This window comes from Leptosomus discolor, chromosome 12, assembly GCF_034619465.1.
Source record: "Leptosomus discolor isolate bLepDis1 chromosome 12, bLepDis1.hap2, whole genome shotgun sequence".
In the NCBI taxonomy this organism is placed as follows: Eukaryota; Metazoa; Chordata; class Aves; order Leptosomiformes; family Leptosomidae; genus Leptosomus; species Leptosomus discolor.
In genome coordinates, this window is record NC_141402.1 from 4992695 (window position 1) to 5019312 (window position 26618).

At 36.2% G+C, this 26618-nt stretch overlaps 1 protein-coding gene across 3 annotated transcripts in view; it reads left to right on the forward strand.

The window, feature by feature from the left end:
• The window catches only part of SOX6 (SRY-box transcription factor 6), a 248981-nt gene that overhangs the window by 1177 nt on the left and 221186 nt on the right, over positions 1-26618 (forward strand). For all 3 annotated transcript variants that reach the window (XM_086472314.1, XM_086472316.1, XM_086472315.1), the window contains exon 2: positions 13218-13461. In XM_086472314.1, the coding sequence (XP_086328440.1) occupies positions 13218-13461 (244 nt within the window). The remainder of the gene's footprint in view (positions 1-13217; positions 13462-26618) is intronic.

The following is a 26618-nucleotide window of genomic DNA, read 5'->3' on the forward strand; positions in this document are numbered from 1 at the left end:
TAAATCGTTGTAAGGAAAGATTTCTTTGTCTGCTGGTGAGAAGAGACTTGGTCACTTATGAAGTGTTATGAACCTGTTTTGAGATTCATCTTTTGCTGCAAGTTATGCCTTTCACAGGGAGCTGAGCAGAGCTGGAAATTCAGTCGTATGTGCTTTTGACTTCCTTTGTTTCCTCGGGTTAATTTGTTAAACTCACTGTGTCTCAGTTTCTTCTTTCGTATAGTGAGAGTGCTGAGAGAGTTGCTTAGTAAAGGTGAAAGTATTTTGAGATTTCTGGAATGTGAGAAGTTGAGCTGGTTGCCAAATATTAGACTGCTTCCTCACCTTCTATGAAAACATAACCAGGATAGAGTCTCAAAGTAAGGGGAACCTCTTTACGGAGGTGTCCCCTCTTGAAGACTGACCCCCCCCTGCGGAAAAGATGAGAGGGCTCACTCCAAACCTGCCTCATTTCTGGAGTGGCCCTGTGCCTCCCTGCTAGCTCCAGTTTCTGCCCTGGTAGGGCTTTTTCCTGCCTGAATCAGCTCCCCAAACCTCAATGACCAAAAATGGTTCAGCAGAAAAAACCTGAGAGCGCCTTTGCTTTCTCCCTTTTTGCACTTTATTTTTGCCTGCTCAAAGGTAGGGTGGTGGGCACCTTGCCTCGTCCTGTCATCTCGGCCCTGGTCGGTCTGGTGTTAACGCCATGGAGAGGCTGCCAGGGTGGTTGTGTGCTGAGGACTGATGAGGCCTGGTATAATTAGTGCAGCATTTGCACTTGCTGTGCTGGGGGTCTTACGCATTGGGATGACCCCCATCTCTTTCATGACCTTGCTCCACAGGAGCTGCTGGACATCAGTGCTTTGCCAAGTAGCAACATGGGAATTCATGTTCAAATTAAAACCTAAAATTGTTTTTGTTTCAGTAGTTTGTGTTTGATTCTTCCCAGAATTATTGTCTGGTATTAGCGTTTATGCCAGTTGGAGAAGTAATTTTTGTTGGTTTTTTGAAAGTGCTTATTTGTGTAAGTGGAGAGATCTTGTTATTTTGAATCAGTTCAAGAGGAATAGATTGAAAAAGTACAGGAAGTGTTGCATACAGTCTGCTAGTACTCAGAATATACCTTACCACTTTTTGTATTTCTTTGTGGTGGGTGTTTAGAGGAATATTATCATGTCGTATGATCCCTGGTAATAATGTAATGGTACTCATTTTTTTGCTGAAAACACAGAAATTTCATTTTGTGAAAGGACCCAATGCAATTTTTCTATGCCAAGAAAAGTTAAGGATGTATCTTTAACTGAATAAAGAGGATTCAATCAACTTCAGTACAGCTGCTCTGATTTACTGTGTCTTAGGACCTGACCCGTACTCAAAAGTCTGTAATGATTCTATGTCTGTGTCATAATTCCTAGATTAAAAGATACATTTCTTTTCAATTCTATTCATATTTGGTTTAGAACCACAGACACTGGACTGTCTTGTCGATGGTTCATGGTAAGGATGCTAGCAATACCAGCTAAATATGCCTGTAAAGCTGTGTGTTCTGTATGGCAGTGCTTTTGAAATTGATAACAGAGCTCTCAACAAATGTCCATGAGAAAACAAAACTGTTTGGATCTGGTTTTGGAAGTAATAGGCTGCAAATATTATGTACTGTTTGCTTGTCTATTATAAATTATTACCAATAAAAGTAAGTGGGAAACTGTTACAAAATATAGCCCTGAGCAAAAATTGACACAGTTTGAGAAGACAAGTCATCTTTATAAATGCAGATCGTATGTTTTATCCTTAAAATACAGGAAAAAATGTCTCAGAGACGAAAAACACAATAAGGCACTGTGTATTTCAATGGTAAACATACTACATCACAAGTTATAATAGAAGGTTTCAGGATTTTAGCTAAAATCACTTGTAAGGGATCTAGCTGAATTTAAATGGTAATGGTAAAAATGTTTATAATCACTGACAATATTTTAAGTTTGCATTTTAGACAGCTAGGTTTTTTACTTTCTAATTATTTAGGGACAAATTCATTTGACTGGGCCTTTGGTTCATGTGCTGGTTTATGTTTTTCTTTGTATTCTGTTGTTCTTTGACACATTTAAAAAATACTAACATGGAACTTTGAGCACTTGGAATTGTGGAGCAATTCAGAGCCTGGGCATTCTTCACCTTTACCCTTACGACTGATTTTGCTATGCATGTTTCCTCCTTCTTGTTACAGGTCAGGTGCTGCATGCTGTAATCTTCTACAAAAACAGGATAGCTGAGGGTCCTCAGTTATTGCCAATTATTTATTCCAAGCAATTTTGTGGTACTTTACAGAACTGAAACCAAAAGACAGGGAGGGTTTGTGGTTTCCTTTGCAATTGGTGCAGTTTCAGTGCACTGTATGGAGACTGCATGCTGCTTGATCTCTCCAAGCTGAATGATGAAGTGGTGTAAATTTTACCTGTGACAATTACTTTTTAATGTTCTCTGATTCTTTTCCGTGCCTGGTCCAAATACCTTAATGAATTCCTTAAAAATACAAGGCTGGTTAATATTAAATAATGATTATGGTTTTTGTTGTTTGTTTTACTAAATAACAATGAAAATACTGGGTATTGTTAGGTATGTCATACTAAGAATAAGACTATGAATAACCATGTCTTAGCAGGTTTTTTTAGGCAGTTAAAATTGGTCGAGATTTCATTTGTGGATCTTAAGAAAGGATAGGAGGTTCAAAGTCTCAATAAGTTGAACTTTAAATTGTTTGCACTACTTAATGACAACTCATCTGCTTAATTAATAGAGAAGATAATGTTTTGGCTTACTTTATTTGAATTCTTAGATTGTTGCAATTATTTATCTTTTCTCTTCATATTTTCATATTGAAATTAACATCAAGAAAAAAGGGGCCCCCATCTACTCCCTCCCCTGAAAACTTGCGCAGTCCAAGCAGTGAAGGGCTTGGGGGGAGAAAGAGAAGTTGCTGCATTGTTGTTCTTGGCCACATTGCCAATCAAACAGGGATATTTCTGAAATATTTCCTGGGTCGTTTCAGCTAGGCATAGCATCCCCTGTAATCTTTTTCTGAACAGTATGCTGCTTCAGACTACCCTGTCCTTTATCCCAGTAGTAGCTGCAGCTCACTAGTAAATGAGGTGGTTCCTGCAGGGGTCTGCAAACACATTTTAGGGTTCCCATTGTGCACGTATGTAAGGATCATATTGTGTAAGCCTTAGTTCAAAACAAAGAAATATTGTGCACAATGCTGCCTTGTAAAAGCCTGTTTGTAAGGACTGTAACAAAAATCAGAATTTCTCAAAGTTGCAGAAAGTGGGGCAGTGCAGTTTTGTCTAGTTTAGTTTTATCTGATCAAAATGCTTGTGACTTCAAAATTGTGGCGGGTCCTTGCTGCCTTTAGCAATCTGTCCACTATTCCAATCTGTCCTCCTAGATTTGCGGCTTAGCCCCTAAAAGAAAAAGTGCCACGATTAGGAATATCAGCTAGAGTGTATCAATATTCTAATACAGTGGAAAAGAACGTGCTGTGTTGTATGATAGAGTGTAATGCGCAAAAGCAAGTGTCAATGGCCAAAACCTGCGAGCTGGTTGTAGCTGGAAAGCCCAGCCTTTCGGTGCTGCACCTGAGCTCCTGGGGGTGCAATGCCTGAGACAAGATGCAGGAGGTGTTCCCAGTTATGTGGAGCCTGCGTCTTTTCCTTGACTTCTTCTGCAAGGCTAACAACGTATTTAAGCAGCCCTTGTGCCTGCTTTATCTGTGAGGGTTAGGATTATATCTGGCTCCAGTGGAATTGTGCAGGGTGGAAAAAAGCTTCTTGTCCCTTACTGCCATTCTTGAATATTCTTCAGAGAAAAAAACATTGTCAGAGACCGATTCTTGGCTTTGCATATTTTGCTTTTCTCTCCCCTTTTGTAACTCCTCCAGCACTGGTGAAACTTTAAAAAGTATGTGAAGGTGATGTGCATTTACACCAATAAAATTACAAGAACTTTGTGTATGCATTAGTAGTGACTGGAATATTGATACAGAAAATGTAATCCATGGTATCACTCAACAGTGCAAGTTTTTCAAGAGGAATTTAGGTTTAGCTTCATTTCTATGAACTGGATGAAAATGTGTTTTCAAGTATACATCCTACCTAAGACACTCTTTTATATTTTATAGGGTGCCCAAAGCTACTGTAGATATAAAACACAATTTCTGGTTCTGAGTTCTCTGCATCACCAAAATGCAAATTTCACTCCTGAATATGTAGGCCACTTGCTGAATAACCTAGAGAAATATATGGTGAAAATATTAGTTCTCATGTATTCAGATTACTCCCTTCAAAGGTTTTCCTCAGGTTTTTAATATCCTGAAAGTCCCAGTTCTGAGGCTGTCTGCAGTTCAAACTTCATTTTCGGTTCTTAGAGTGAAGTCATTTAAATAAACAAATAAAAGTGGCACGTCATGTGTAGCTTGTGCCAAAGTATGCCATGTGCCAGTTAGAACGAATTTTTATGGATCCTCACATATATGAGTTTATAATAACAACAATGCAGATACATATGCTTGTCCCTAGCAGTTCTGATGACACTTGCAGTACTTTAAACATGCACAAGTACCATCCCAGCACGGTTCTGACCTGTGTTTATTTTTAGTATTTCATGACTCACCTTTAGCTGTTTTTCTTTTTCACTTAATGAAAGGCATATAAATCTTATTGCTAAATAACAGTAGGATATTTGATAGTAAAAATAAAATCCCTCCTCCTTTTCTTTGTGAATAGCCAGATGGATGTGTTTACCCTTTAGAGAAATTTAGATTTGATATTTTTGTTATGTTTTGTTTTCTTTGTGGTAATTATGTTGGCACTTTGCTGATCCCTAGTTGTGCATTATTGCAATAGAAGGTGACAATTTGATTGTTTTCAGTTGGAGAAACAAGTAATTTTATATTCACCAAGCTGTCAGGTAACAGTACCTCACAGTACTAAGAGCTCCTGGCAATGTGGTTTGGCACCTATATTTAAGTGCTTTGATGCTCGTGTAACCTCTACTGAATCAGAAATATTTTGCCTGCTAGAAATGTTTTTAGGCTTGTAGTGTAAGGTTTTTATTAAAAAGACAATCCCTAACTGAGCTGCAGAGCCATTGTTTCATGTTACATGGAGGTACTAATTAGGTGGTTTAGCGCAACTGGCTACAGGTGAGCCTGAAATTGATACTTCATTTCACTGTCTACTGCCGTGCTCTATTTGACTTAGAAATGAGAATCAGAAATAGGGGAGGACGGAGGAGAAAGGGGAACGAGGGGAGAGAAATCTGACTGTAGATAAAATATTTCTGATGTGAATTAGGTGGTGAGAGAAATGGCACGTGACCTTTTGTTTTCACACCTGTAGGACTGAAAATTAACTGTTTAACTCATTACAGGGAATCTTAAGCACCTCCTGAAAACTAACTGTAGGAGGGAAAAAATGCAGGAATACTGTCTTACCATTGGATATGCATCTCGTAGAGTATTGACAGAATTTAATGAACTTTCAGGAACTTATGCCCATCAGGTTTAGGTGTGGTCAGGAACATTTCTAGTTAAGGGAAAAAATAAATGTATTCTTGTCTTTTGTATAAAGTCTCAGCGCAAAGTCTAAACATGCTAAAATAAATTCCTCTTAGTATTTTTAGGCATCCTTTATCAAAATAATTTGTATCATTCAGCTAAACAATTAAGTCATTCTATTCCATAAAAAAAGTGAATTAATGCTTATTTATAGCACCATTGTTTTTTAATTTTATTGTTAATGATTGCTTTTATTTATATTGTATATTTTGTTACTTGCTGCCTAAAAAACCGAATCCTAGTATGTTGCTGATGGATAAATTCTTGGCACACTCACTCTTATTCCTGTAGTTATTGGTAAAGATAGCTGGAAGTCAGTACTGCTTTTCTCTTTTTCTTTTCCAACAGTAAGAAATTGGATACCTAGAGACACATGGCGTGTCATAGGACTTTAAAGGCAGTCATCACTGAGAAGCTAATACCAACCAATTAAACAGAGGTGGTTACGTGATGTAACATTATCAGGAGAAACAATTCATGAGTCAAAGCATTCCAGGGCATATGAGCTCCAGTCCAAAGAACAGTCTCAAGCTGTTTAAATAAAGTGACAGCAATATTGTCAGCTAAATATAAACTATAGAAAATATTAACTACAGTGACTGAAGATGAACACATCCCAGGTGCTAAATGACTATTCTTTCACTGCCCTTTACTGCGTTCAATGTGGGCTCACCTTAGGCATTTCGGTGAAAGCTCCTGGTAGCGAATAAAGAGAATGGAACATTTCACCTACTAGAAAGGTAGGTTGTATTTTGGGCATATGAATAAACACCTTGGATTTTCAATGAAAAGTCATCAGGGGCTGTAAGACCGTTTTGCTGCATCCATTTTAATGTTTTTGACAACTAGACGAATAGACAGGAATTTGCTCCCTAACTCTAGTATTTCACTATGGCTGCACGGCTGAGAACAGGTCACTATAACGGCAGAATGTAAGAGAAAGGTTTTCCAAAAAAGTTCCAAGGTTCTGTTTAGCTCTCACAATGTTTGATTACAAATAAGAAATACTATAACAAACCCTCTGATCTTTGAGGAAGTTTGAATCTGAAGTCAAACTTTGTGATTTCGATTCATATCTATTAGCAGAAGTGTGATTTTTCTGAATTGGAAAAACAAATGCAAGAATAGCTGAGTGTGTACCTTAGAGGCTGTGGGTGTATTGCTTAGCTTGATGCTTATTTCAGCTAGAGATTTTTGTGCTCAAATAACATTATAGCTGTCATCTCTTGAATCGTATTTGCTTCCACCTGCCCCCCCCCCCCCCTTATTTTCAAGGTGATTCCTGTGACTGCTGTAAACTCTCTATCTTGCAATGCTGTTCGTGATCATATGTAACTAATTCTTGTAGTATTCCTGCAAAATGAAGCCAAGGAAGAACTTGAGGGAGTTGAGCTGATTGGCCTAAGGCCTTGCTGTGACTCAGAGCCAGAGTCAGGAGCAGAAACTGGGAGATTCTCTCCCATTGCTGCCTCGTCAATTTATATGGGTTTTGTGCATAGGGATCCATGTTGGGGTGAGGGGCCTCGGGAGAACGGAATCTTTTACTAACTGTTCATTTGTGTTACTAAGGCTCCTTGAAAACAGACAAGAGATTTCATAATTTTAGGAAATAGCTGTTTATTCTAAAATGGCAGACAGATTACGGCATTAGATTTACAATGAATTACGTGACTGAGTTATGCCTACATAACATTGTTTTACAGGGGCAGAGCTGCGAAATACTTTGGCTATTGGCAAAGCATTTTCATTTTTTTTTTTAAGTCTCTCTGAACACTACTGTAACTGCTATCTTTATACAGCAAAAATAAAGATCAGTTATCCTGAATGTTTAAACTATGCTAAACTGGTTTTCAGCTAGAAATAAGTTGTACCTCAGGCCTGTACTTGTATATGTGGACTTGCACTGCAAAATAGGTTGCACAAAGGACTCTCTTAAGTTTCAGAAGGAGTCTGAGGATCCATGAAAGACACAGGGCCAACAAGTGATGAGGTGTGCCATAGGTGTGAAAGAGTAGCATAGTGTACGCAGTGCAGGCAAAGAAGAGTATACAATGCATTTAATTTAGCCTAAAGCTGAGTGCTGATTTGCAAGGGAGGGTTCTATAAATGATGTGTAATATTATGAGAGGACTATGCACATTTGTTGCTCTTTTTGAAGCTGTAGAGGGCTAAGACACTGCAGCTGAATTTTATTTATCATGAACACCAGGTTAGCATAAAAGTTTAGAAGGAAATGTTTAAAAGGTTATGACTACTTCTAAAAATGTTTTCTCTTAATTTATTTAGTTCTGGAGTCACCAAAGCACTTAGACATGTGCTTAACTTTTTGAAACCAAGTAGTCCAGTTTGAAATTAGTGGACTGCTTGCATACTTACAGTTAATCATGCACTTAAGTACTTTAATCTGGCACTTTGGGGAAAAGGAATGGAGACTGTTCATAAAAGCTGTGTAAGCGAATGTACGTCTAATCTAATCTGATTCCAATCTACTGTTGGAGCTGTAGACCTGGGTTATGTCTGTACTGCAGTCACTAAAGCAGGATGAATTAGTCCATCTGAGCACCACACTACTGCAGTTGGAGTGCTATCAGAAATGAGCTTGTTTAAAATTAGTTTGGATATCTCAGCATTACAAAGCAGTCATTTATGTGGCTGCAGTGTAGAGATGCCTTTAGGTTTATGAATGCTTTGTGAGGGTGGAGCAGAGCAGAAGCTAGAGTCTCTGGCCAACTACAAGTCTGCTTGTCATATATCTCATTGTTATTGCTTGGTTTATATGTTTTTGAAATAGTGTCTGGGCTATCACATTGTTGTTATCTGTGTTAATACTTTGTGGCTTGATTCTGAAACATCTAGCAGCTGAAACTCCAGGTCTAGCCATAATTTCCAGTGTAACATTTAATCATTTGAGCAGTCAGCGGGGATGGAAGATTTTAGACTTTGGAAGCCTTTCATGTCAGAAATATCATCTAATTGTTTCAGAAAAGATGATATACGTTGTTTGAAGAATTCAAGACCATAGAAAAGCCTTAGACAAAAAAAAAATAGTATTATTATTTGTATTTAGAAAAGCAAAACCCACACCACCTGTGGGGAAAAAAAGGAAAATTGGTGTTTTAGGAATCTGACTGGCAGTCTTCGTTACAGTGGAGAGAATTTCTTCTCTGGATTAAAATAAAAAATAATGTCAGAGATATAGAGAGTGGAGCTGTTTGGGACTGTATTTCGTTTTACACGGGTTAAAACCCTTTAGCAGTGCAATTTCAGTTTTACTACCTCGGTATCGAGGCCGGCTGAAATTGGGGTCCAATTCCTCAGCTTTACTGAGGTTTGAATAAATGATCCCACTCTTTTTCAGTCTCAGGTTCAAAATGAGATAGAATGTATTCTGGTTTTGGAAAATCCAAATCAAGATTGATTTAATTCTCAAAATTGAGTACGTGATAGGGTGTCAGATAATTAGGGCCTTTTTCAACTTTTTTTTGATACCCATTAGGTATATTTTCCACCTTTAGTGATTGCTGTGTTCAGCTAATCTGTCAATTTAACCAAAGCAACAATTTCACAATGTAGTTTTCTTTCTGATTGTGTGCTGTGTAATCAATATACTGATATAATGTGAGTGTAATTTCCTCTCTTATTTTATCTCCACTGCACAGTATTATAAATAAACAGCTAAAAAAGAAAAAAGAAAGAAAAGCACCAAACAAATCTGTTGCATCTTCTTTTAAGATTGTACCACTGTAGACACTTGTTCTAGTAAAGTAGAATTGGACCCACTTGATTGCATTTAAATTTTTCATGCTTCAGCAGTTTGTCTGGGAGCACAGTAAAGAAAACCCCCCGAGCGAGGATAGTTTAGAATAATAGAACTTGATTTTGTGTATTATAGCGGCACCATTTGCGCTGCTGTAGTTAGGGTTGTGTCAGCACTTCCATTATAAACCCCTGTTTGCAGGGGTTATAACTAGGGAGATATTTTTTAATCAGAAACTTTTTTTTAAAAATGATTTGAGTGAATTTAATTGATAATAGAAGAAAAAAAATTAATGGAAATTCGTAAATTTCTGATACCTTTTACAAGCCTTATTTATTATGAATATTGATATTTTTTAATTTTTTTTTCTCGCCAGTGATAGTAACAAATGCATTTTGAATATTTCAAATGTAAAATTGGGAAGTTGTTAGGGCTTAAAATTTGACTGCTATTCATACTCATATTTTAACATTAAAACATTTTAACACAACAACCTGTTCTATGGTTTAATGTTCTCATAAACGTAAACTGCTCAAATGGGCCAGATTCTTCTCCCTTTTAATTTGATGAGACCTTGGAGTTATTGGCTGAACTCTGCCTTTGGACCTGATGGAGTTTTGTATACAGAATTCTCCCATTTAAGTAAAAACAAACAGAGAATGAGAAAAAACTTGCATGGAGTAATTGACTGGGTAACACCCAGTTGCAGAGTTTATTTTTACTCTGTTTTACTGATTATAAACCCAGGCACAATCAATATTTGGTGCATAACCTGGCACCCTCAGAAGACATGCACACATGAGATATATTGATTGAGTTAATGATTGCGCTGGGAAAGGAAGGTGGAGGGCTTAATCTGGCAGGGTCCTACGTCGCTGTCCCTTTTACCCCAATGTTTAAAATCTAGTAACCAAAAACTGGAAAAGTACCGTTAGGTGCTGACCTCAGACCATAATTTATCTGCTATATCTTACTGTTTTAACAAAGGTTTGGGGGAAAATAGAAGCAAAGCACACCCCTAAAAATTATGTTATGAGGAGGGCAAGTGCCTGGGAGGCCTGCCTGAGCTTATCTTTCCTTTCAGGCTCCAAGACTTTAGGTAACTGAGTAAAGTGCAGTATGAAATGTGTCTGACCAAAATGCAGCAGTGGAAAAAAGGGGTAGGTGGAGCTAGAAAGCATTTGTACCCTGCTCTTGGTCCATTCTCTTAGCCTGATGTAGAAAAAAGTTGCTGGGCATGGCTTGAGATTATTAGTGAATGCAACCTTGTTAATCTAATTTTATTTTTAAAGTTAACAGTCCCCCCTTTTCTCTGTGTAATCAACTTAAACAACAGAACATGAATAGGGATTTTTATTTAATTGTGTTTAAAACATCATGAATAAGAGGAAAGTATATTAGTGTATATGGCAAAGCAAAAGTGTTTCCTCTATAGATAGCTTTACTGAATGGTCACTTGAGGAAATACCAAAAGCCTGTTTATGAAATAGAGGTGAAGCCTTTCTAGACTAATTATATTCAGCATGTAATTTCTAAACTTCAGTCTGAATTTTGATTTTCAATTAACATTCCCAATTTGAAGATAATTTTCTATTTAATGTAATTGCAGGAAATAATTTATTGGCTGATTAAGACTGAGGGCCCAGCCTTCCTTAAGAAAACAGTCCCTAACAAACCAGCCTTTAAAGCCAACTCATAGCTTTGGACAGATTCAGCCTATTTTTGCAGCTGCAGAGTTGTGTTTAATTAGGATTGTGCACTATTATTCATTGGTGCAGTTTGTAGTTGAAATTATTCTTAAGAGACATTTTCATTTCTAGTTTTGTGTCATGATTAATTTATGGTGAAGAAACAGCCATAGCTATTGCTTTTCACAGAAGCTTGTTCAGTTTGAAACAGGAATGAGATCTGTTGAGAATGTGAAAGAAAGGAAAATCCTTTATTGTGACTTTCAGTTTTCACGTCTGGTGTTCAAATTGCATAGAGCATTGACTTATATTTTCATGTGAATGATTACATTAACATGAGTATTTTAATGAGAAAAGGGAAAGTAAACCTTTTATTTTATTTTGGATCATAGTAATTATGAACCAGAACCTTTTGAAGTACGTATAATAATGCCGGTTGCTGAACTCTTGGCATGTTCTCTGTAGCATCAACGCAAATTCTTCAGCATAGTAAGAATGTAATACACGGTTTGAATTCCTTGGTTCTGCTTATAGGCAACATTAATATTAGACTCCCACTTACACTTAGGCTCCCCTAAAGAAATCGCAAACCTTTTTTCTTTTTTTCTTTTTTTTTTTTTTTTTTTTCCCCGCCAGTATCGTGTTTAAGATGCAGGATTATCTCTATTTACAGAATAGTTATTCTAAATAGGTATCAGTGTTTTAATATGTTTCAAAGCACTTCAAAGCTTGTAATACTTTCATATAGAACTGTACATAATTAGATTAGTTGATCCTATATTAATTTTTTTCACTGTAGGATACTAAATCTGAACTCCCTCATTAATTGTGAGAAATTTAGCATTAGCTGTTAAATCCTATGTGAAACACAGGCTGCTACATAAAAACTACTGTTTAAATTGGAATTAACTTAATTATTTTTCTTTGCACTTGATATTTCCTTCACTGTAATATTCATGAAAGCATGTGACAGATTTGTAAATTTAACTGTTAGTCTCAGATTTCCAGACCCTTTAATCAGTATTTATTTGTCTGTAGAAACAGTACTAGCAAGTTAATGATTTGCTAATTTGAAAAATGCTCATGTGGTTTCCTATGTTAACTGATTTGTGCATTTTTAAAGAAATGGTATGAAATCAATTATTGTTAAAAAGCAATTAAGGTGAAGATCTTATTCCTTAGTTTCTCAGCAATTTCAATGTCAAGGCTATTCTAAAGTTACTAAAACCTGGGAAAATAGCTAATATGTTTTAGCTGTCTTCTTTCAGGTTTATTAATGATTGTTTTAACAGTTGCAGTTAATCTTATTAGAAATTTTAAACAAAGTGTTTTCAGAATTTGAGTTGAAGTCAGTTATATTTTCATCTAAGTGTAGAAACTGTGGTGAAAGCTGTGTTTGCATATGAGATGGTAGTAAGAGGCCATTATTGGGAAAAGACATTTAACATAAATCAATGCATTTATTCATTACACTTTTAAGTAATTTAAAGTAATTTGTTGAGCTATATCCTGTACTTGATGCCTAATATGAAATGAAACACAATTATTTTAGGTTTTTAGTTCAAACTGTAGAAGATTACTCAGATATTATCCACCCATTCAATAAACTGTTCAGTTTTAAAACACTTTTCACATGAATGTTTCAAAACAGTTTCCAAAAGGTAAAAATGGGTAAAATTTTTAAACAGGTTAACAGTAAAAGTACTTAGCAGAGTTTAAAATGGATTTTAAAATTCTCATCTACGTAGAAAGTATATGCTTGCAAGGAGTGAGGTTAGGAAAGCATGGTGGACTCTCTAGTTTAAATGTTCACTTCAGATTGCTTATAGGAGTAAGAGTTTAAAGACTTGAATTCTTATGCAAAATCAACGTTAAAATCAACAATGAAATCACTGCTTGCTTATGGCTGGATAAAATTATATTATTTCACAAGTCTAAACATATAAAATGACATCATATAACTTAACTCTGACCTTGACTTGACATCAATGAATATTTTATCTCAGGATCTTGGATCCAGATCCCCCAAACCCATACTTTTTAAAGTATTTTTGTTGACTGCATATGATCAATTTTTAACTGTTGTAGACAAGTGTGGTGTGTTTACAGGACGGTTTTGAGCTTAATTTTTTTCTTTTGACACCAATGTTTTCCTTTGTCTGCTTTTCTTGTTTTGTAGAAGAATGTCTTCCAAGCAGGCTACCTCTCCATTTGCATGTGCAGCTGATGGAGAGGAAACAATGACCCAGGACTTAGCATCACGAGACAAGGAAGAGGGCAACTGTGATCAGCATGCGACCTCTCATCTGCCTCTACATAATGTAATGCACAACAAACCTCATTCTGAGGAGCTACCAACTCTGGTCACGACCATCCAACAAGATCCTGAGTGGGATGGAGTCATCTCAGCCCAGCACAGAATGGTGAGTTTTGCAGTTCTCATAGTGGATTTATAAACTAGTATAGTAAAAGACCGTTCACCTCGATTTTGAAAGCCATGTTCAGTACAATCCTTCATGAGTGTAAAGCTTTTTAAATGTTAAAATGTCAGTGTTAGCAATAGATCAACATCAATATGGTGTAATTGTAAATTACAATTGTATAATCTCCTTAAGTATACAGGTCTATATGAATGAGGTCATTTGATGAGTTCACCTTCGGAAAGGAAATGCATCTATTTATCATGTTTTCATTCATACCTTGATTTATGTCATAACCTCTCTAGCTCATATATTCAAGCATTAATTTCTGACAGGAGGATGTAGCTCACAACTGTTTGTCATCTGCAAAGCGTTGTGCTGAAGAAAGAAACTTTAATGTATTTTTTTTACTTGTCTCTCAGAAATACAACCCACCAAATGTAGAATATTATAGCCTTAGTCTACAACAAAGAAGCTGGCATTTTAGGTGACACAAACATCGTGCTGTATTTATAGGAAATTACAACTTTTTGTGGAGGGGAAAAGGTGTTTATGAGTAACTGTCATGCTCTTCTCTAGATCACCAGTTTGTATATAGGTGATGTTGGCATGATCAGAATTATTATCTGCATTCTCTTCAGTAACCTGGATAAAATAATTTTGCAGTTATAATTCTGTCTGAACATCCCCAAAACTCTGCAATAAATGGGCTGACTGAATGAAGACTGAATGGGCGTAGCATCTCAGTCAATTTCTTTTCCTTGCATGTGTTCCTCAGGAACAGAATTAAGGTTTGTGAAGCAGCCAGGTGTTCTGTAAATTTAGAACATCATAATTCCAGACGCTCCATAAAGTGACTCTCACAGACATTAAATTCACACAGTTAGTTTAAAAAGAATACCCTGCCTTTTCGTAAAACTTCTTCTGTATTTTTATTAAATGTCTGAGTGGATTTTTTTCAGCAAGTCTTTATTTTTTTTTTTTTTTTTTCAGTACGAATCAGCAGCTTTCAATAAGGTTAAAAAACAATTGCAGAATTTTTTGACAGCACTAAAAATAATGAACTTATTTCAAATTTGACTAGAAATAATAATTCTAATGCATTAATCAACATAGATACTGGAATTCTTCATGCATGTGATGTTGGAATTAACTAGATAATAGCACTACAATATATCTATTTTATTAATACAGTGGAGTGTTTTTCTTTTGAAAATCCAATTGATTCAAAAGATCAAACCGAACCGCGAAAATGCTGCCTAATCTGTAATGCACAATTTAACCCAGTGCAGAACTTTGTCAGGCCTAAAATATTCCTAAGTAATTGGGTGGCTGTCACGAAGAAGGCAAAACTTCAACTGCAAAAATGGCTTCAAAGAAAAATGATTATAGGTTAGTAATTTGGCAAGGTAGCTTATAAGCTGTATACATGGCTTCTGTTCAGAATTCTCAGATAGAACCTCATTTTGGATGGAGAGTCACTCTTTTGCCCAAGTCCTGTGATACGCACATCAGAATAATTTTCTATGTTGTTAGGAGGACAAGCTGGATGCTGACTAGAAAGGACTGATCAAGTTTGCTGATGGAAAAAATTAATTGTGAATTCATCATCTGCTTTCCTATTTTTTGAGAGAGGCATGTGCACTCTGGGAATTTTGGTCTTAGGACACCAATAACGTTGATAAAATGACTCTGTGTCCCAGAGAGAAAGGAACTCCTAGACTCTAGGAGTCCCTCAAAGCATTTTTTTTGGTTTAGGCTGTTCCTTGGACCTCTGAAGCATGTTTACCCTTAGAGCACCAGAGTGCAATCTCTGTTTTCTTTCTTAATGCTGCACTGTCATGTCAATGCTTGGACGTGGCATGAATCGATACCCAGCTTATCATGTTTCAGAACAGGTGCATAAACTTTGCTTGAGTGACTTAGCACTCTGGTTTTCCTCTCTCCTTTTTTCAGTAATTTTTCCATCATGTATGTAGATGAATGTCCTGAAAATCATTAGGAGTTTCCACAGTTCCCTTGGGTTAAATCTAGTGGTGAATGTATGTCATCTTTTTTTAGGTAGCTCTCTGCTAAACCAAACAGATTTTTTTGCCCGGCTCAAATCTGGGCATAGTTTACAAGGCTTGGCTAGAAGTGAAAACTGAAGTTGTAAGGCATGCTGTTTGGTTGAACTTGAGAGACCTAAAATGTACAGACCAAGGTCCCAGTATGTTTACAGTTTAGCTGAATTAGATGCCTAGTTAGATCACAACAGTGAAGTGGTGAAAATTTTTTTTTTCTCCTTGAGAGACTATCATTTAGGGTAACTGGTTTGATTTTTTTTTTTTTTTCCCCCTCTCTTATTTATGTCCTTCATGAGCAAACCTTTAAGCCTCAGTTAATTGCATAAAGTTTCTCTGAAACATGTTGGTCTCCAAGCAGGCATCAATATTGCTAAGAAAGAATTCAGAGGCACCTCCAGTTTTCCCATTGAAGGCAATTTTGTACTCCTTAAAGGGAGGATAGGAGTTTGTTTCCAGAAAGACAAATTCCAAAGGTGGGTTGGGCAATTTTAAGATAGGTGCTGTGGTAGTGACCACTTTTCTACTTAATAATACCAAATTCCCAGAAGGTAAGTGCTTTCTGACCTTTCCCAGATGGATCCTTTCAAAGCAGATTTGAAGAAGCACCTGCTTATACCATTTACACTGAAATTAAAGACAGTAGTGCTGTCATTAAAATGCACTGATAATGTGTGTTGTCTGGTTATGAGATAGTAAATTCAAAGAATGCTGTGTGGTCATACGGGGAGGAAAAAATTTCTCTTTTACGTGGTATCTAATTAAGGGCACAATCCTGCATCCTTTGTGCTCTTAAAACTACTAAGATGTTCACTGGAATTTGTGAAAGCACACAGTGTGCATCATAACAAGCTATAAGGGCTGTGCAGATCTTAAGTGAAGATACTGTAGTAGGGAATTTGACAGAAAAAAAAGATTGAGGTTTTTCCCAACATTTATGGTATGCAGCACTTTCTGTAATATAAGATACCTTTAAACTACATTCTGTATTATCATAAAAAAAACACACTGGCTAGAAATGTTTTCAAACTTTCACTCCCTTTTGATATCAAGCATTGCTTTCCACTGAGTCCTTTGTGTATTCTGAATGTCTGGAAGCCAAAATATTTTGTTTTAACTCCCACTCTATAGTATTTCCCAGCTGTGTACTTATATGGTGTAATAAAAAGATTTAACAAATGGGAAATAGCAGCTGCATTTGGAAATTCCCTTTGTGCTCCCTTTTCATTTGACAGATTCAGCAATGTGTAACAACTGTAACGTCAGACCTGTAATGACTTACACTGTGAGTATCGTATCACCAGCCAATTTGATGTTACAGTGGGGAGAAAATAAAACAACCAAAAGATATCTGTAATTTCATATTGCTGATCTGAAAAGATGATATGTATATTTCTAACTGTAACTTAATATGAAAATACCTGGACATATGGGTATTTATTGCGGCCTGTACTTCTACTAGAAAATAAAATCTACTTTAGGCTAAGGACATATCTGTTTGCTGCGGGAAACTGTAGGGAATAGGGCAAAGTGGTACTAAGATAATGAGGAAAGTATCCTGCTTTCTGCCATGGACAGTGAGTAGCAGGCAAGAAATACGGTAAAATTTTCAGACTGGATCCAAAACGAGGCTCTCTTGGGGCAACAGACTGAGAGAGGATAAGGGGGGAAAGCCAACAATGCTCACTTTTGCTAAATTTAGTGCTAACTGAATTTTTGTATCCTAATAATATTTTTAATAGTAAATATGTGAAGAAATTGGAATAATAATTTGTGCTTTGTTCACTGGGGAACCAGCAATCATCCCCATATTCATATAGAGCCCCACACAGCTTGTGAAGGAAATTACAAAGGCTTTTTTTTTTTGCCCTGAATTATCAGGAGGAAGTGATGCCAACAACAAGATAAGAAATTAGGTGGACAAGTGGCCTGATCTTCTTTGGGGAATGGAATGGTTTATTCCCATGGTTGTACGGGCTAGACGTGGGCCTCACGAACAATAAATTTGAGCAGCTTTAACCTAATGAAATCTGGAATCTTTCTCCAAATTGCTGAATTCCACACCCCCCCCCCCCCAACAGTAAAAAGAAGAGAGAGGCAAATTCTGTTCCCACCTCCAGTCCCAATATAACAATCTGGTAACAGGCAGCTTTTGTGAAGAACTCGCAGGCGCTGTGCCGCTCTCTGTATGTGACGATGTGTCATTGTGGTGGTCACTGTACTCTCTTCTTTTCCCACTGATTTTCCTCCCCTGCCCACTGCCATAGGGGTTATATAGACGGAGTGTGCATGCACAGAATGGAGGTGTCCACATCTTTTCGCTCTACTGTTCCTTGGAATGATGCAGTGAGAGACTGTTACAGCGAACACCAGCAGCAAGTCAAGTCTAAATTGTTATTTCCTTGTGACTGAGGAAAGCCAAACACACATACATACAGAAATACAAGTTAATTACCTCCAAATATATGCTATATGTACATTTTATAACATCATTTGGAGACCCCTTGATTTAGAAATGAAATGTATCTCGTTGTATTTTATCTCAAATGGCAACATCGACATATATTTTATAATTATGTCAGGTCTCTGTCTTTTGTTGACGTCTTGCCAAAAGAGTGAAAGGCTTGCTACCTTTCCACTGTGTTTGCATGTACGTCTCAGCAGTACTGATAGCAATTTGTATATGCAGTGGAAAAGTGAAGATCTCTTAATGCCACATGTATTTTTTCCTTTTAAAATAATTTCAAATCGCCAAGTATCAAATTTAACTTTATAAAGCTTTAGCAAAATTACTGGCATCAGAAAGGCAGAAGTAGATGGTATCCTGAATGTCTTCATGTTTCAGTGATTACTGTCTCTACATAAAACAAGCACAGTCCTGTAACTCCCCCCTTTCCTTGTTATTAACTTCTCTTGTTGAAAGCGCTTCCCTTTAAGGAAAATAAACTCAGGGTTTTTTAGGAAAGATCGCTGAAAAATGTTTATGCATGCTAAACACTGTGAATTTGTTGTTACATAAATTCATGACTTCAAATTCTCAAAAGTTATAGATACAATTACATGTTTTGAAATTGTATTTTTGGTTCATTTACAGGCTGGATATGAGCATATAAAATGCATCAAATATAAATGCCCTGAACTCTGGCAATTCTGTATCTGTTAAATTGCTCACGCAGCTGTTATTTACATGTACAAATCTGAGTTTTGTGATGATCGAAAGCAATTCTACTGTGCTTGTGATATTATTTCTGCATGCCAGGTAGTGCATCAGAATTTTTATCTAACTAAAGAGATAAATACCTAAAAATCTAAAGGGATTTTTACACGAAGATTTGGCTAAAACTAAAGGGTGTGAAAAAGCAGATGATATGATATTTAATTCTTCCATAAAATAGACTTCTGTGAGAAATATATTGCAGAAAAGATAGAAATAATTCTTTTTTTGAGCACATTGTTTTGATTCAAAAAGCATTCAGGTATGTGCTTAACTTGACTTTATTCGGACTACTGACAGCTATAATGTTAAGCACATGTCTAAAGGTTTGAAAGATCAAGGACTTATTTTTACTAGCTTTATCATAAAAAGATGTTTACATTTCATATTAAAAATAATAAAACAATTTCCTAAAAGTGTGCAGCATGATGTACCTAATAGGGGTGGTGAAATACAAAATTGACTTTATTTGAAGAAGAATCAAATAATTTTCTTTTTGGCATGCCTTTTATCCTTCTATTATTTTCATTTTGACATTAAGTTTTTTTTCCAAATGCATGGTCTATTTTAAACCTTTCCCTATATTCTAAGGTGAACTGTGTTTAAACAGAATTGATCATCACCTGAATTCTTCACAAAAGACTTGTAGTTTGTGTTCATCCTAACTTGTAGTCATTTTATACATTTCTCTTGTTTCCTGTTTTTTATAAAGCAATTTCTGCAAAGTTTTTAATTCACTTCTGTATATTGACATGAATTTTTTGAAAAGTAGAAGCATTAACACGTTCTAAATTGTTTCTTTTTTTTTTTTTTTTTTCCTTGGGCAAGAAGGAATCAGGTATGCATGCTGATTAACACACTCCAGTCATTAACATGTGATTATGTGGGCTGCATATTGAGCACCTGCCAAAAGATAAAATCCAGCACTTTACTACATCTGTGCAAGGACTTTTTGCATTTCTTTTGTACTTTGACAGCTCAAGAAAAAACAGACTTTGGTATCTTTGTTCAGCATAATAAAACTGTGTACATAAAACGTCTTCATGGAGGAAGGAAAGATACTACATATATTTATTTTTATCTGTGAGGCCATGAAAAATCCAGGGACTGAAAGTTACACAGCACCAAGTGTAATATGAATCTCCTAATGTACTGTATCGCTGACATTCATATACAGTTTACAACATTCCTGCATGTTTATAAGGATTATCTGTTCTGGGATTCAGCCAATGTTATTGTAATTCACAACAGTTTTATGTGATACCTTTATGTCTCATAAATGTCTTGTTTTTATTTCAATCTTCCAAATGTTTCATCAGTGTTTACCTTAAAGAAATACAAGTACTCTATGCAGTAGGCTGGTTTCCTGCCTGCATTCCTCTGCAAATGCTAAAAGGGAAACATAAAGCATGTAATACATGTCATGTAACTATATACAGAGAAGGATTTCCATGTGCATTTGATATTGCTAAAAACATAAATACAAATTTTATTTTGATATTTACAATAGATCTAGTTATAAGCCGGACAACTAGGACAACTTAATAGGAGGAAGTTGGATATATACAAAGTGGTCTGGAATATCCAAGCCACACAATCCTTGTTTTATTTGGCAGCTTCTGACAAGCATACATCACAGAATATGTGTCTTTGTTTACCCAAAAGGTAAACAGTGCTAATCAGCCGGGACTGATCACAATGAATCTTCAGTTTCACTTTAGATGAAAATATGTCTAAATACTCATTCTGTAAATGGTTGTTCATTACTTTTTCCTTAATAAGAGCATTTAAACAAGGTCCAGGGCACAAAGTCTTAATATTGTTGTGATTTATTACCGAACCTAAACACAGGGAGTTAGGACATATGGTATTTGGATAATTAAGGAAATCCTTAGCATCTAACTCTTACAAAAGCACACACGAGTTTATGCATATAATTTGTGGGTGAGTTGATTACCATATAGAAGTGACTGGTCGTTGTATTTAAGAATATTCAGGTGATTTTCTATTCTGGAATGCAGCAAAATGCCCGTCAATATTTTTCACAGATTTGCTCACTTGTAAAGAGAAATATTTAAATCACATAGCTGAAAAACTGTAACCTTCTGAAATCACTCTACCCCAAAGTTGGTGTACCTGGATTCATTTGGTTTGCTCCAACTGAGTATGAACAGACTGCTGTAATTATGTGGTCATATTTTACACACACAAAAAAAATAGTCCCTGCCTATTTCTTTCAAAGAGATCTCCAGACTTGCAGTGGCCTACTCATAAGACCAGCTTCGTATCATGTATGCCTGATTATTATATAGTCTCATTTTTAAACCTTTGATCTAAACTGAAGTTATTTTCCTCTTTTTTTTTTTTTTCTGTATTATTTCTTGTCTTAGAGTTAGTGTTTACTAATGTATTGTTTCTTCTTGAGATTTTGAGATGTGGGTAAAATACAAAATACAAGCCTTTTACAGCCTGTATTTAGCCTATACTTTGGCAGTGAAACCAGTGTAAGTTTTATCAGAATAAACGCTGAGTTAAAGACTTGGGATTTTATTCCATTACTTGCCATTTGCCCTCCCACTAGCATAATTTACTGAGACTTTACAAATTATGTTCTCTCAATAGCTCATAGCAGTCATTCTCAAGCCTTGGATTTAAATAAATCTTTCTTAATAAAACTTTTGTTGTTTTTTTTAATCAGATGAGAATTGGAAATGATCACTTAGATTTTCAATTTCTTTTAATTCTATTTAATTAAATTCCTCAAAATGGGAAACCTTATTTAATGTAGTGATTGGAAATGATTTTGTAAACATTTGCTTTCATTAGATGTTAACTCCACACTAGTTCCAAGTGCCAGCATGCCTCTAGAACTTGGAATCAAAACCACTCTGGATATCCAACTTTCCTGGGGTGTTTACATGTGTCCCATTCAATGCAGAGACAGATAAATATCCCTTTATAACAGAAAAGCCTCATCCACATGGAAATAAGCAATTCAGCTAACACATTTTATGTTAGTAATATTTGCTTTCTACTACTTCTTGGCCATTCATCCTCTGATTTCAGTTGAACTCTTACAGAAACAGTTTTTTCTCTGGCTATTGAGTAGGATTGCAGTCGTCAACTTTCAATCAAAGTTGAAGGTAGTTATTCTTAAATTGCTAACTAACACTGTGACCCTGATTCTGTACAGCCCAGTTTCAGTTCCTGAGTTGTCCTCTTTTCTCACCTTCAGAGAGTTTCTCTTTTTGAGACAGAATCTGTCCTCCCTACGTGAAACACAAATGTCACCATAAAGGAATTGCAACCTCTCTTTATTAAAATCCACAATCTCGTGCCCTCCCCAATTCTAAGTTTCCTGACCAGAGAATCTAGTTCATCAGACTGTTGGCCTGTCCTTGATCCTTATGAGGACAGCCAGATCTCCGCTCATGATTGTGGAGTACCTAAACTGAGATGATGCTTCTCGGCCCCCAAAGGCAGCCCCTGGATTTTGTACTTTGGCCATTCAGATGAAGGAGCAAGCATATTGAATCTTGGGTTTAGCCTACAGTCTTTCACAGATAGAACTGTCATTTTGTGTGTGTTTGCTCTGTTTTGGAAGTGAAAGGACTTCATAAAAGTTGACACGAGTTGGCTCATGATTTGGTTTGCAGATATTGCTATAAACATTAGCTTTCTGATACGAAAAGTACTGGGCCAACTTCAAATACTATTATTTACGTCACTTACAGAAGTACTCCCTCATTTATCCTGTTAAAACCAGTGGGACCACTGATAGGAAAATGAACTTATTAAGCTGTTAGAATCTAAATATACAAGAAAATACATTTTTTACGTTAACAGGAAAATTATGGTTATTTGTTCAATCCCATTTCAACAGAGGCATCTAAGATAGCATAAGGATTTTCCTTCCTTTGTATAGAGACTAAGCAGCTCTCTTTTTCAGGGATGTTACCAATGTAACTTGTGAAATTTAGTGCATGTAATGCTAAAAATAATTTTCTCAGAATGAGGCATGTTAAAATATCTATACATATTATCTTAATGTAACAGTTGTAAAGGAATTATTACGGACTGTGAAGAAAATACCATCTATGTAGTCACAAAGAGTCCCCGTCTTTATACCAAGCTGTTGTTTGTAATTATTCATAATTGTTTCTGCTGTTAGCAAAACTACACTTGAGCCATTCACAGCAACTCTAAAAGGAACGGCCAACAGGCCACTCATTGTTTACACTAGGCAGCCTGGAAAGCTGATGAGACTAAGGACACTGTTGTTGGACCACATACATTCAAAGCAAATTTGGGTTTGGTTAAAGAAGTAGGTTTCCCCTCTAACATGAAAAAAGCCAAGGATAGACCTAGGAAAGCTTTTGCCATGTTGCACAGGAAATCTTAATGTTATTTTCTCATTGACATGCAAGTAAGGTGGTAGGTAGTTTTAGGGGTATGTAGAAGTATGATTCCATGCATGTGCTACCTATTCCTGAGTGAGCCATGCATAGTATTTTAGTATTCATGTGTTGCTAATTTCTGGTTTTTTTTAAATCAATGTTTAAAAATAAAGTCAATTTTGTCCCTGCTGTATAGCAAGCAGCTGGAATAGTGGTCCAGACTGAGCTTGGCTTCTCAGTTTCTGAGTTGCTGGGCAGTAAGATTTTTCTGGTTTAGTCATCTCTGCAAATAAATAAGTCTTCAATTTACAACATTTCGATATCTGACACACTAAGGCAAAGAGGAAAGCTCAAGATGTAAAATCATCACACATGTTGTTCCTTAAGCAGTCAGATTTATGCCTAATTTTGTGTAATAAGCTGTCTTCAAATGTTATTATTTGCCAGTTATTAAGGGCTAGGCTGGAAATGCCACCATTGTGATGGGCAAAAAATCCTTGTGCAATACCCTTGTGTATTTTGGTATGGGCATAAAAAGTTGTTCTACAATTATTCAATATTAGCTTGTGAGTGGGAGGATAGTTCTAGAAGTCTAGCAAAGGTACGGGGGAATCCTGAGCAATCTGCACCAGATGTCTCTTTGGCTCAAACTGAGAAGAAACCCACTTTGTTATGTTATATGCAGTAAGCAATGCTTTTAACTAACACCTTCCGCTAGGACCAAATTCAAAATTTTACAAACATAGCTTTTTCTTAAATTTCTTCTTTTTGAAGCACTCCATTCTTAATGGAAGTAAAATATGCTTCAGATGGACATATTTTGATTTTATTAATATGTCGATATTGTTCTAGTCCTTGACTGGAAATTGAATTAATCCTAATATGGTCAAGATCAAAAACATGTAGGGTTTACCGTGACCTAATTTTGCCAACATTGGATGAAGACGTGTGATCTGTGTTAAATCTTTTGTCCATAGACTAAATGTTTGCTATTTATCATACTGTAAGATTTTTTCCTTTTTCCTTTTCCATCCCTCCTTACATGGAAATCACTGAAATCAGTAAATATAGCACACCTTGAAAAATGCACCTGTCCTGTGTTGAAGATACTATTTCAAGTTTAGACTTAAAATACCATTTTACAGAAACACATGAATTTTAAACCTGTGAATTCTGGGATGTGTCAGTTATCTAGTGTATTATGTAGTTACCAGATGATTTTGGGCACCACATTGTGTTCAAATACGTTAGATGGACATTCTTACCTGACATATTCTCTTGCCCATTTTCTTGTTATCACTTATGCTGAGAAAAGTTGACTTATGTGGAGAATTTTGATCAGTGCTGAATGATTGCTTAGCTAGATTTTGCAAAATGAAAACATTTGAGTTAATCTTGGCTAGGCACTTTACTTGTCTTTACCTTTTCTTCCATGCTCTTGGAAAAAGCATGAAAAATACCTATAATAGCATCCTTTCTTTCCTTGCTTCAGGTCAAATGAGCTGGGCTTCCTTGTTCTGTAAAAGGTGGCTTCATAAAGGTCCTCAAGTATAGGATCACTTTCATTGTTGAATCCTCTCATATTCAAAAGAACCAGGTTTTCCTTTCCTAACCATGAGTTTATTTTCTTGTTCTGTGATAAGAAGCATGGTGGTCCTTTTCCATCCTGGACTTCAGATTTCTAGTGAGAGTACCTTACGCATTAAAGCAGAAGGACCAACAAACAACTTGGAGAGATGATACACCTCTTCTCTCAGACACGTAATCCACTAGTCTCTTTTCAGAGGATACCTGGGCCATAAGGATATATTTCCTTTAGGAGTGTATCTGCATGCTACTTCTGAATGTCAATGCAAATTAACTTTTGATAGCCAGGCCTGCATCTGATGTATGTGAAAATTGCACTTTTGATCATGCTGTGGGTGAGGTGCTGGGACATAGACGTGACATGCATTGGTCTGCAAAAGATTGTAAGGTCCACCAAGCAAACTAAACTCATTTATAAACTTGCTTCAACCTTTATTTGATTTTCAACAAACGGAACGCTGCAGTACCAACTTCGCTTAAAATACAGTTGAGTCACCTTTCTAGAGAAAATATGATAGAAATGCTTCCCTTCCTCCGTTGTTTTTTGATCTGTCTAGTTTGCCATGAATGTGAGGTCAATATTACCTGTTCATATGGTTGGAATAAAAAAGAAAGCTACAAACAGTAGATAGATATGAGTAAAAATACCTGTTCTGATTGCACAGCTATAAAATTCCTTCTGAAGCCTTTTCAATATTTCATTTTAGCTACATTTTATTTGCAGATTATCCACAAATTTATCTAGAATCACAGAATGCATTTGATTTTGTTTCTTGTAGATAATTGTATACGCAACTGATTTAGAATTTTTTAGCTGAGTTCTGCTGTTATTGGATAAAGTATTTACACTGCACTGGCCTACAGTTTTTCCATTTACCCATTTAATCCTTGAATGCCTTTCAGTTTGTGCCTTTCTTCTGAAACCTCAGCCACTCTTTTTAATCATTTCTGATTTCAGAAAAAGATGGGTCTGAGAAAGTCATCCTTGCTGGGTTTCTTAGAGTGACAGTTCACATAATACATTGCAAATATATTAGCTATTTAGTGACCCCAATACTATAGCTGTAGGGCCAAATAGAACCAAAAATGTTAGGGATACCTTTTATTGTTTATTCTTATTCTACATTTTAATTACCCACAAAACTGACAATATAAAATATGCTATTAGTTGGACAGATCCTTATTGTTGCAAAGGCTGTCATTCTGCCTCTGCTCCATAAATGTACATCATTTGCATGGAGTTTAAACTTGTCTCATCTTCATTATGGACGTTACAGTCTTTTGGGCAAGAAAAAGAAGTGTGGATGTGGTGCCTAGGCAGGCATCAGAGATACAGAGGCTGGATTTGGAGGTTCTTTCATTAGCAATGAAGCGATATTGTGCTGGACCATGTACGCATCCAGACGAGGGAGAGGATAGGTTATCAGGAGGAAGAACATACAGTCATTGCTACTTGCTCCACAGATTAGCCTTATCTTCTTGTTTCCGACCTAAACAATAGAGTTAGTGTTCCTTGCTGAGAGCCAGCTGAGGCTGAAAAACCCTGCATTGAGCCTGATGGATATGCTTCATGTAGTGTAAGAGGATGTTGCTTTCTTGAGAACAAACTCACATAAAATTACTAAGCTGCTCTTATATTGTAGTCTTCAAAGGTGAAAATGCTATGTTATATAGTATTAATTCTTCATTGCAGAAATGTATTCTAGAAATTCAAGTTTTAAATTCAAAAAATTTTACAAGATGCTTTTTTTCATCTCACTTTTAACTTAGACCAAGTTTTAAGAAAAATGCAAAGTGGTTTTCAGAAACAGTTGAAGATAAGAAAGCCTGCCTTTTCTAAAGGCAACTAAATAAATTCAGCTCTGTACCTGGTCTGTCCAAGATGTTGTTGTCCTTTGT